This window comes from Leptinotarsa decemlineata, unplaced genomic scaffold (assembly GCF_025532065.1).
Source record: "Leptinotarsa decemlineata unplaced genomic scaffold, Ldec_3_MD MMD2_tig00000505_RagTag_RagTag, whole genome shotgun sequence".
Lineage (NCBI taxonomy): Eukaryota > Metazoa > Arthropoda > Insecta > Coleoptera > Chrysomelidae > Leptinotarsa > Leptinotarsa decemlineata.
In genome coordinates, this window is record NW_027412549.1 from 4,991,501 (window position 1) to 5,003,812 (window position 12,312).

The 12,312-nt window shown below is 32.9% G+C and overlaps 1 protein-coding gene across 1 annotated transcript in view; it reads left to right on the forward strand.

Moving 5' to 3' along the window:
* Nucleotides 1-4,300: 4,300 nt before the first annotated feature.
* Nucleotides 4,301-12,312, forward strand: part of LOC111513854 (propionyl-CoA carboxylase alpha chain, mitochondrial) — a 39,116-nt gene continuing 31,104 nt past the window's right edge. Inside the window, exons 1-2 of the mRNA XM_023170078.2 lie at nucleotides 4,301-4,652; nucleotides 9,750-9,953. Coding sequence (XP_023025846.2) covers nucleotides 4,593-4,652; nucleotides 9,750-9,953 — 264 coding nt within the window. The 5' untranslated portion in view covers nucleotides 4,301-4,592. The remainder of the gene's footprint in view (nucleotides 4,653-9,749; nucleotides 9,954-12,312) is intronic.

The following is a 12,312-nucleotide window of genomic DNA, read 5'->3' on the forward strand; positions in this document are numbered from 1 at the left end:
AAGCTAACATAACTCATTCCATCGGTCAAATTTAGCCTGAATTATGCACCAGTGTCATGAAAACTTAGACGGACATTTGAATGACGTTATATTCCAACATAATGGCATCAATAGGTCTTTCGGACAATTCGTTTCATTTAAATTTAAAGTTAGGAAGCGCTTAATGAAAGACCCTTTATATGCTCACGCTTTAATAGGACACTCAACATCAAACCAATATGTCTGAGGAGAGCAAATTTCAATAGGCCGATAGTTTTCCGCCTAAAATGTTTACTGCTTAGGTTCGTTTTTGAGGAAAAACTTTTTACTTCATCAGGCTTGGTTACGTTGTATCAAGTAAGTTTCTCATAATAAACTTTCCTCTCCTACTTCGTAGGCTAGGTTATGATTTAGGTTAGATTAGTTTTTGATGAGAAACTCTTTTCTTCAGCATCGACTAGGTTAAGTTAATTTTGAATAATAAAACTATCAAAAAGTTACAGTCCGATGTATGTACAAAATATAAGGGAAAATTATTTAAGAAAAATGTCTGCAATTTTTCCGAGGTGTTTGCCATCGAAAATATCTAAATTGAGGGCAGGTATAAGCCTTTTATTTTATATGCAATGAAGACAATTTTCTGGGTTGTCACAATCTAGATGTAAACAATTAAGATACAAGCAAATTAACCGTCACACAGTGTTGCGAAACCTGAATTTTTTGGAAATCATATTGCCTAAACTGCCATTTAAATTGTATCGATGAGAAACTTCTACAGATTGGTCAGAATGAAATCCCAAACAGAATGAGTGAAAAAAAAATTTACACCGAAAAAAATTGTTGGGTCAAATTTTCAACAAAAATCAAAAATAAAAAAAAATTGTTCGAAAAATTAAAAAAAAATTATTTTAATTCTTCTTTTATTTCTGATAAATACCCTATAATTAGTTTTTAAAATAAATTATAGGGTGGTCCGAACAAGAATTATAAACGTCAAATTTTCATGATTTTTCGATATTTGTTGAATAACTCTGAAATTTTATATAAAACCAAAATCTATTTCATTTCTTATTTGAAAGGTGGCAATAAAAGGTTTAATTTGATACCAGTTTGAAGTCAATAGCTTCAGTTTTAAGAGAGTTATGCTCATTTTTGTGGAGTGCTAGAATAGATGTAGAATAAAAAAAAACTTTGAAGATACTATTTTATAACACAGGCCTATTTTATTGCATTCTACAGAAAAATTACAAATTATCAGTCATCTACCAATAAGTTCATTGCTTCCTCTGATAATTCCAGGTGTTTCTTCTCCTTCAGTATTCTCCTACTTGTGATTGCGGGATCAGAATTGGCGAGCAGATAATGTAATATGTCTTCACAATTGTCTTTTCTTGATGTTTTCCTCGCATGGTAAAGCCTTGTGTTTCTGAAGTCCTTGTTTCCTGCTTCCAATGCTTCTTCTGATAGTTGGCCAATGGGGACCAAAAATGAACGAATTATTTCAGCTCCATGAATAAGAACCTTGTGGACAGTTGGTGGCATATAATGCCACGAATATTTCTTTACATAGAGACCAGCAGTTTCTTTTCCGTACTTCGAGAACTTATCGCAGTCTATCTTATATCCAGAAGTTATAGCTTGAAGAATACTAGAAAACCTTCTTATAAGTTCGGTATCTACTCCTGTGGCCAGAGCGGTTTTCTCAGGATCACTAAAGAATTTCCATGCTGTGTTACCATCATTAGTTGTTCCACTTCCTTGTTTCACAACATCAACAGTTATTTGGAGCTGATCTTTCAGATTTTGTTGAACTTCCTTTTTTCTTTGATCTCTAATAATCTTCTCATCTTCACTGAGCTTAGTTCTCTTTGTTTCCTCTGCTTTGCGCACAGTGATTTGATAAGCAATGTTCAGTAGGGTTTCCATAAATCTTCTTCTACAATGTAATGTTGATAATCCAAATCTATAAGCTTCCTGATTGGGTGTCCTTTTAACAATTCTGATTCATTTCACTGGGCTTTGCGTGGCAAATGTAACACGTTGCTGCAGACTTGTTATCAGATAAAGCATTACAGACTTTTCCATCAACCATTGTTTCCTCCAGTTTATGTTCTACTTTGAATTGTAATCCGCTTATGTTGATAATCGTTTCGTGTATACTATTTATTTGTTCTTTCCTGAGATCGTCCTGTTGCTTTGTATACTCTCCAGTCTCCTTAGCATATTCAAACTTGATTGGTCTGCAATATCTGGTTGATGATGGTGTTGGATTCTCCCATACTTGTTCTTTATTGCATGAAAGAACTAAAGGAACCATAGATATACTGAACAAGCTACTATCAGTTGCTGTATTGTCAGTAAAGTTTTGTTGATACTGGCTATATCCTGAAGATCCATCCATACCCCATTTGCTAATCAATAACATGTCTTTCTCTACATAGGCTTGAAGGTGGTCAATTGATGGGGATTCCAGTATTCTATTCGCGGTGTGATCCAAAAGAGATTGTAGTTTGACTGAAGCAGACTTTTCAGTTACCTCGACATCCTCTGGATAACATTCCTTTTTCTCGTCTAAAAGTTTTCTGTAACTAGGAAAGTAATTGTATTTTTCTTGATATTCTTTTAACTTTTGCCACTGATAAACGCTGAGTTTCATGTCCATGAATAAAGCCAAAGCTGCCTTTATATCCCCTTCTTCCTCTTTTCTCAATTCTTCAGCTGTGTATTTAATTAAATCTGCAGAAACCTCTTCTGTTTCCATTAGTTCCATGCTTCTTTTCTTCTTTGTTTTCTCACAGCATAATGTAAATTCCTTAGGTTTGGGTTTTCGTTTTGAAGTAGTTGGATGATTTCCAACTTCAATATAGCCCTCTTGAATCCAGTCCGTAGCTCCAAGCCGTTCATACATCCTGTTAAACTCTTGAAGACGTGCATTGTACTTATTGACGAACTTTTTCAATTTATCTTTTATGTTTGGAAATATTAAACTACTTTTCACTCCATGCTCATGATCAAGCAATTCCAAAACATCCTCCACGTTTCTAGTTTTACTCTGTTGCATCAACTCATGCAGTTCCTGATAGGAAATTTCAATATATTCCATAATTCTTGACTGTCAAAATTATAATGGAAACCACAGTGAACTTCATTGCACTTTTATATGCATAGTGGAGAAAGATAACGACGTAAAGGCCGCATTCCACCATAAAAACAAAGGGGAAGAGAGAGAGCGAAAGAGACAGAATAAAATAGTAAAACAACAGAGAGAGAGAAAGGTACCACCACAAGCTAAAAGAAAACACTATATAAAGACGGGCACTCACGCGGACTAATTAGTGACAAAAAAGAAAACACTGAAGATGGCGATTAGCCGAAACCGGTCTGAAAATAATAAAAATTTGACGTGGGATGACGGAAAGTCACCCGGAAACCAATATGATTAAATTATTCAATAAGTGATTCCGAGAATTTCCGTTCTATTTCTATGGAATAAATATTGAGAGTGATATACTAAAATCGCTATAACTTCCAGGAGGGCAGGTATGGGCAGCTGATTTTTTCACAGTTCGTTGAAAACAAATTATGTAACATTTCTGTAGTGGTTTGGAACTGGGACTCTCTGGGACTTTTTAGATATTTTTTACCTAACCCAAATTTTAAGGAAAAATGGTCCTTTAGTCGGGTTTTCGCTCTGAAAAAGGTGCATATGAAAATGTCTCAAACAACATTCCTTTTTTTACAAAATATCTGTCACCAAAATCAAATGAGATCATTTTGAATACAGCCCTGAAATCCCCTCTTTTCGTGAAAATTTTGTATATTTGACTTCTAAAATCAATTAGAAATCAACGGGCCAACATAAAAATAAGCTTTATGTGTTTTTTGTTTACTTGGAATGTCTGTGACAAAATTGCATTATTAAAAACACTGAAAAAAATAATCGGAAAAAAGTTACTTTTCCACTAGCCGCAACACAGTGCGTCAGTGAATCGCATATTTCACACAGGCACAGTCTTAAGGAAGATGTTTTCTGTAGTGCTTGTGCATCTCAAAAAGTAATTTTTGGATTTCAATTATGTCTTGTATTATATTATTTATCAATAATATGAATCTGTGAGAGTATGTAAATAATATGAAAATCCATTTTAATCATGGGACGTACTAGAGTACGTTACTTTTGATGTACACGGTATACGATTGTATCCACGAATCATCTTTCAATTCTAAGCTTCAGGGCCACTAAACAAATGAGAATCAGATAAACTGTCGCTTATCCGTTATCCTATCCCATGATGTGTGCGAAGTCCAATATCTACTTCTCGACCATTTAGCTTTCAGTCGAGTACCGTTGTAGTGGGACGTAGGTACCGGTTTCAGAGAAGTACGGTCGTGCCCGTCAATTATTATGGTTCAAAATCGCCTGGTGTAATTATCACTAATTTCGTCCCTAGCTATTTATATTTGGAATGCTGTATTGAGGCTTATCAATGAACTACTTATAATAATAGTCGGTTGTCAGTAAAAAACAACTATTTGGAAACAAACGTGTGTGAAGGTTCTAGTGGAGTGATGTTTTAGTTTGAACTGTGAGGGTGACATAAAAATTCTTGAAAATGGTGGTGAAAGCTTCGAAAACTTTGTTGACAAAGTGCTTTTGCTTCAATAAATACAACGTATGTGAGAGGATATATTTTTCAAGTCGATATTGAGTATTGAAAAGATCACGTACTTGGAATATAATATTCATTAGATAATTTCATATTATTGTCTGAATGTTCTTTCAAACTTACCAGATTCTGAAATTCCCACAAGAGGAATTATTTTAACTATAACTAGATTAAGTATAAGGCTCTTAAATTAATACAAGTAACTTATCAAAATAAATAACATTTAATCTAACATCTTCCTATTAATTTTTAAAAATAGCGACATTCAGAACGACTTTGATACTTCCAATCCAATGTACAGCTTTCTTGTATTTTATACAGGGCCCAGAAAAACTTCATTTTTATAAGTTTTCAAAATGGTAGAAGTTTCTGGTTGAAACTCTACGATTGTCTCACTACTTTGTTCATGAGTATTATAAAAATCTGCCATTTGTTCGTTATGTTCGCAAGCATTAATCCAAAACTTACATGTTTTCATAATTTCGATTTTTTTATGAGCCCAACTCGAATAACGTAGGGAATATGTAATGTTGTATTCAATAATTAATAAATTTAAAACGAATCGTGATATCCAATGAATGAAGAAACAATGTATGAGGAATGAACTAAGCTTGCATACAGGATGATTTTGAGTGTCATCCAAGAACTATATATCATCACAGGGTGTCCTAAACATAGACGACAGAAACATAACTTTTCAATAAATTGATAGATGTAGCCGTTACTACGTGGTAGGAGATCATGATGAAAAGAGAAATGAAAATTTGTATGTTTTTCACCACTTTTATTTTTATACAATGAATATTGTATAAGTTTGAGAATGTCCATATAGGACGAAACTGCAGTAACGTTAGTTACAAATAAAAGTGGTAAAAAAACAAATTTTCATTTCTCTTTTCAACATAACTTTTCCTCGTAAATCAGGCCTTATCAAAAATTTTGTTTAATGTAAATTAATCTGGATTTCCTGAAATATATTTTTTCAAATCATTGAAATCCGACAAAAAATAAAAAAGTTATTCGAAATAAAAATGTACAGTTGTCATTGATCTTTTAACTTGAAGAGGCATTTATCAAATCCCGTATGTAATGTAATGTTCCTCATATAAAGAGTAAATATTTCTATATGATATATTTCTTTATTCTTGAAGGATGTTGAATACATTAAGGCGAATCAATTTCACGTCTCAAGTTAGTAGTTTCATGGAAAAATAATATCAGAAATATGTGAGTGACAGGATTCTTGGTGAACATCATGAATTATGAACTAGTTCTCATCAGATTTCAGATAATATTTCGCAGTGTCACAGTGTCGCTGTGACTGATTATCTGCGAAAAAAAAAGTGTTTGAAAAGTCTAATAATTATTAGATATGTGGTGCTGCAGGTTTTTCCGGGTTTTCCTGCAGCTGAAAAAGCAAATGCGCCACTGGAATCAATGAAGTCGCTCCGTAGCGCCAATTAATTTTTATTGTTGTTTTTATTTCATTTTTATCGTTGTTTTAATAAAAAAAAATTATTATTTTACATTATTTAATTTTTTCTATTAGTAATACAGCTAAAGGACTGAGTCATGGCCGGTGGGAGAAACCGTATTTGCGTAATGTTTGGGTCAGTGTATGACAAAGAAAGGAATAGGAAAAAAGGAATAGAAACTTTTGTTTGCAATTTTACGTAGTATAGATGTTTACGGCTTGAATAATCTAACAGACTGATAACAGATTTCTACACATCTACTGCACTTCCAGAGGGGGCTTCTCACCGGCCATGACCCTGAAACGAAATTACAATGAATGTGAAATAAAAATTAAAATATTTCAAGCCAAGTTATTTCATGACGTTTCGATTGTTAGTATCCAGTGTCGTCTTCGAATAATGACAGTTAGACTGGACAACTTTAACCGATGTTAATAAATTTCTTACACATTTTTTGTATGTTTCACATATGGTGGTGTAATTATGAAAACTAGTATTACAAAGTTCTATAGTATGTATTGTGATTTTGGCTTCAAAGATGGAACAAAGCATTTCATATTTTTTCAAATTCTGTATTTGAATGTGGCGGTTCATTTTTTGAAAGTTAGGAAAGCAGTATATTGAAATTTATGTGATTAAAAATTTTGAGAAATTTAAAGATGATTATTGCATATTTTATTGCATATAATATAAGGATTTCGCAAATGCGAAAAGAATTATAAAAAGTTTATTGTCTCAAAGATACATGAGAACATAGAAAATTATAGGGAGTGTTAAAAAAATATAAAATAATGAATACTGGAATAGTGAACAATTTGAAAACTAATACAAGGCGTTGAACGTATTAAGCAGGCATAAATTGAAATAAATTTATTTGATATTATAGTATTCCCAATCTGAGAAGATTAACAAAAATGTTGTGGATATAGAGAGTTTGTGAATTGAAAAAATTACACTATTATATGGAATATGGCAGAATATTAAGCAGAAAATAACAGATCCATAAGATATTGAAAAATAGTTTGGGTTAAGAAGGGAAAAAATTAAAAAGATTATAGAATCGAGAGTGATTGAAAATCTAAAAAATGAAACAGAATCTTTAAATTTTTATGAATTGTTGAATTTTGAAAAACGTGATAGGTGGAATTTTAAATCTTTGGCGTGAAATGCTGTCTCTCAACGCACGTTTTGCTAACCTTCTCCTGAGATAATACTAACCTGGTTAGAGAACGCGCGTCAAACGACAGCATTTTTGTTCTGGTGATGAGAAAGACTTGAGGAACATATCACAGCTAGTAGTAAATGGAAAATATACGATGTTGAACTATCTGAGAATTCTTAAAGGGTGTCAAATGTAAATTCAGTCAAAATCGGTAAATAAATGGAAGAAAGTTTGTGAACTCAATGTGTTTGATAACCTTTGTTAATTGTGCAAACTATAGAATGATGAAAAATTTGAAAAATATGTTGTAGATGCTTTCAAACTTTAAATATATGTTTTGATGGTGGGTGTTTGAAAATTTGAGAATAATTACTAAGCGAATTGAAGAAATATCATAAATTTAGATGTAGATGAGTTTGTGAGAACTTCGGATCACCAACCTCATGGATACCTCCAATATTATCACTTTCATTTGTTATCTTTATCATTTTTATGCATCATGATACTGATGGTAATAAACGACGGAAGTGATGCAATAAATAATTATACTAAAAACTGTTGAACAGTTCAAATGAAAACCATATCTTTGACTCTGATGAATTGCTATACTATACTAAATAAAGAATGAAAACAATGTAAGCGATCATATTATGCTTGGTTTGATAATTCCGTATTTATTCAAAGAGCATTCTGAACACGGAAAAGATGATAGCCAAGTCAACAATACTACTCCGATGTGAGATACAAAATGGGAATATTTTAATAAGAATAAAATAGCATAGGAGAAGTACATCAATATCAACCTTATCTTGACAATCATTTCTATGCCAGTCTGAAAATGAAATTTGACCTTTATATCAGTGGTCATAAAAATTCAATAATAACGAGTTTCAGTATGAGTATGAGACACTGACAATTTCTGTTCTCGTTTTCCAAAAAGTAAATCAGTATATCTCCCAAGCCTAATAGTTCGGACTAGGCTAGTAATTTAGTGGAGTAGCGTGTAATTTAGTGGCTTCTACTCGCTACTGCACACAGAAATCGTTCGCATTCGGTTTAGTATATACTGTACACAAGTGAGTGGTGTTTTGCAAGATGAACAGGCTGCAACGCAATAGAGTAAATAAACTGAATAAGCTAATCGCAATGGTTATTTTAGAAGAGGTGGATGAGGAAATTTGTGTCATGGATCGATAGAAGAGATAAATTAGGAGCTACTAATTGTCTTCTGAGAGAATTAGCATTGGAAGATCGCAAAGAAAACTTCGATAGATTGATAAAATTCAGCGTAAAGATACTCTTTTGAGAAATGCGATTTCTGCAATTACAAGCAAGTAGGTAGATCTAAAAACGAATGCATCTCGTTAGGTAAAAATACTTGTAAAAACAATAGGTAGTAATAATAATTAAAAGCTTATTGTATCATTAATGAATATGCTTTTGAAATACTCAAAATAATAAAACTGTGCACTAACCTGATGTTTTTAATTTTCAATTTATTATCCTTTTTTCCAAATCCGGGTGTTAAAACTTATGTTGAATGGCAATTCTTATTACTTTTGTTTTAACCGACAACCCTGCGAAGTGCCCGCTGTGAAATAAATTATTTTTTGTTTAGTAGATAAGAAGGTCGATTTGAATATTAATGTATGAAGTAGTGTACAAGCAATTGTCATTCAATAAAGACGTTTATTCATCTACAGACAAAATTATCATCAAAAACAAATTATACAGTCCACGATATATTCAAACATTGAAAACATTGGTCCTTCGAGCCGGATTCTATTTGAATCAATCATAGAAATCAAAAAGTGAACTCAACGATATTTCGTTTTTTCGCTTGTTTACCTACATTCTGCCGCTGGAATTCAACGTGGAACAGCGATGATTCTATTGGAAAAAAGGAACTGGGGCCCAGCAGGGACATTAAAAACAGCGAGTAAATTCATTTATTTTTCTAAGTCTATGTATGCGGATTGTTTCATTTGTTTATTTTTGTAGTGTGGGGACTTAATATTCCATAAACATTCGTCCTGTACGAATTTGGAAACAAATTTTAAAGTTGTTTCTTCGCTCCAGCCAAACGACATTTTTGCGGCCACTAATGTACCCGACTAATCAACAGGTTCGACTTGTTTATCCGGTGAACCAGTTGGCACGGACGCGTGGTGGGAGGCGCTGCTCGCCCGATAAAAATAGAGTAAAATGTATTGACTCGACTAAATCATTCACTGAACTACTCGACTAATTTTTTGTGGTTCGCACACATTTAGCCAGTAAATTAATCGCTACTTTACTAAATTACTAGTCTAGTCCGAATTAGGCTTCAGAATTAGAGTTCGCTTAACAACCAGGTTCCTCACAAGATGTAAAATACAGTTCATTGTATTTTAATCATCCGCAATAGCTACTTCATTTCAGTACAAGAAATTATTGCTGAAAAAATGTTTATTCTTTAAATTTCAGATCAACTGTTTGCCATCAATTCTTCAAAATGGATTCCACCAGAGAAGAAATATGTATACGTTGGACCCAATCGATCCCACAGAGCCAACTTTTAACAAAATATTGATAGCAAACAGAGGAGAAATAGCATGTAGAGTCATCAAAACTGCTAAACGAATGGGCATCAAAACAGTTGCGGTTTATTCTGTGGCGGATTCCCATTCAGTAAGTTTTTTAATTCGAAGTGAATTTAAAGTGTTGATATAATTATTTTCCTCTTCGATTCAGAGGTGTATGATATATTAATTTAGTTTGCCAGAGGATAATAGAATTGATTATCATCCAAATGCAAGGATCATCTCTTTCAGTACGCTACCTAATCACGTAAAGATGCTGCTATTATGGGAAATTTTTTGAGCTCATTGCATGATTATAAAAAAGTCATCTACCATTTCCTGTTTCATAAAGTATCGAAGTAAAGAATGAAGTTTCTGCCGGTACAACTTATGAACCTCATTCACTTCTTTGGTGAATTTTACTAAAGTTAGTAATATATTTTTCAAATGTACCTTTCACTCATAGTTATTTTATATTATTATATTTCACTGATATTACTTTACATTTGTTTTAAGCGTTTGTGTTCCCCTTTCCCTGCTCAATCATTTGCCTAAGGATGGGTGGGTTTCATAAATTTCATTGGGCTCATAATCCTATGATACTACTTCCACTTCGTTGATGATTTTTTCAAAGTACAGCATTCAAATTCAGAATGTGTTTCACAATTTCTCTTACATTGATTTGCATTATAATATTCTGTATATGTTGCACTTTTTGTTAATAAAACTATTTTGACCAATATTTGTCTCACTCAAATAAGTCACCACCGAGTTCGAATATACTAAACATGGATTGTTTGATGATATATTTCAGTGTGTAAAAGCCAAATGGAATGAACGCGTTATTTCGGTTATTGAACATATTTAAAAAAAATCCCGAACATGTCAAATGTAAATTATAATTTGACATTCTTCAACGTACAAATGCCACCCCTACCTTCAACCTTCTTCAAATGACAGGTACAAACAACCCCAATTTTTTAATGGGATGTATATGTTTGTGATAAATCGTTTGATATATTCTCTATTCAAAAATGTTATCGATAAAATGCACTCAAAAATTAACATGTAATGCAAAACGTAATGAAATATAGAATACAAAAAGAACTATGGATGTTAACAAAGTAAATGTTCAAAATGTTCACCGCGAACGACATGGCAACATCCTAATCTCAAATAAAACTGTCTTCTAACATTATTTAATATCAGGCGTAACCGACCTAATCGCGCAAGCATTATTCATTCTTTTAAGTCATTTAAATCTGAAGGTTTAGTTTTGTACACATTGCTCATTACATAAAAAGAAATCTAAAGATGGAAGATCAGGTGATCGCGCTGGCCATTCAATCGATCCTCGCCTCCCTATCCACCGATTGAGAAATGTTGTATTAAGGGTATTGCCAGACATTAACTTGGTAATGTGGTGGTGCTCCATCCTGCTGAAACCATATCGTATTCACTGGAACTTGAGGGTTTCCTGAATCAGGATATGAATTTGTTAAACTTTCAATGACATCATTTTGAAGTAGTGCCAACTAATTATCCCCATTCAACTTGTCCTCAATGGAAAAGGGGCCAATGATATGGTTTCCTACAATCCCTGCCCAAACATGAACCTTTTGAGGGTATTGCATGTGTTTGTCTCTCATTTAGTGAGTATTTTCCGTTGACCAGTAGCGGCAATTTTGCCGATTGGCATGACCGTTAAGAAACAAAATACACACATCAGAAAACATAACGTCTTCTAATTAGATGATATTGTTATAAACATGTTCATCATTTGGTCAGAAAAATAAGTTCTTCTATCAAAATCATTTTCCATGAGCTACTGAGTAGGTATGATTTTATAGGGATACATTTACTTTTCTTATAATATGTTTACTATCGATGTATGGCTAACATTGAATATAGTGGATGCCTGTGTCCTCGATGTATGTGAGATTTCCTCAAACTCAAACATCAAATCGAATTTGTATTCCTCATTCATTGCATTGGCAGCTACTTTTTTTATCTGTCCCACATGACCAAGCTCGCGAAACTATTTTGCTTATTGTTCCTTGAGATATGGGCAGTAAATTAGGAAATTTCTCTTGAAATATGCGAGCTACTTCCTGTTGTGTTCGGTTCTTATCTCCGTAACCAACCATTTGTAAAATTGTTATTTTATGCATTTCCGTTAATATAACCATTTGTCAGACTTGAAGTTAACGAACTTTAAAGTAAAATTAAAATAATGACAACTAATATTATAACATACAAAACAAGTTGACAAGGCGTTTTAAACTAACGTTGCCACAGAAATTATTTACAGTTTTTTAAAGGATACCATCCAAAGAGAACATTGCTATGGTTTTTGCTTACTTTCTTATTATCAATACCGCAAGATCAAGTAAGTTATTCTCAGAACGTATTGCAATGAGTTTTGAGTGTATTTTATCGAATTTCGGTAACCACATGATTTTGATTTA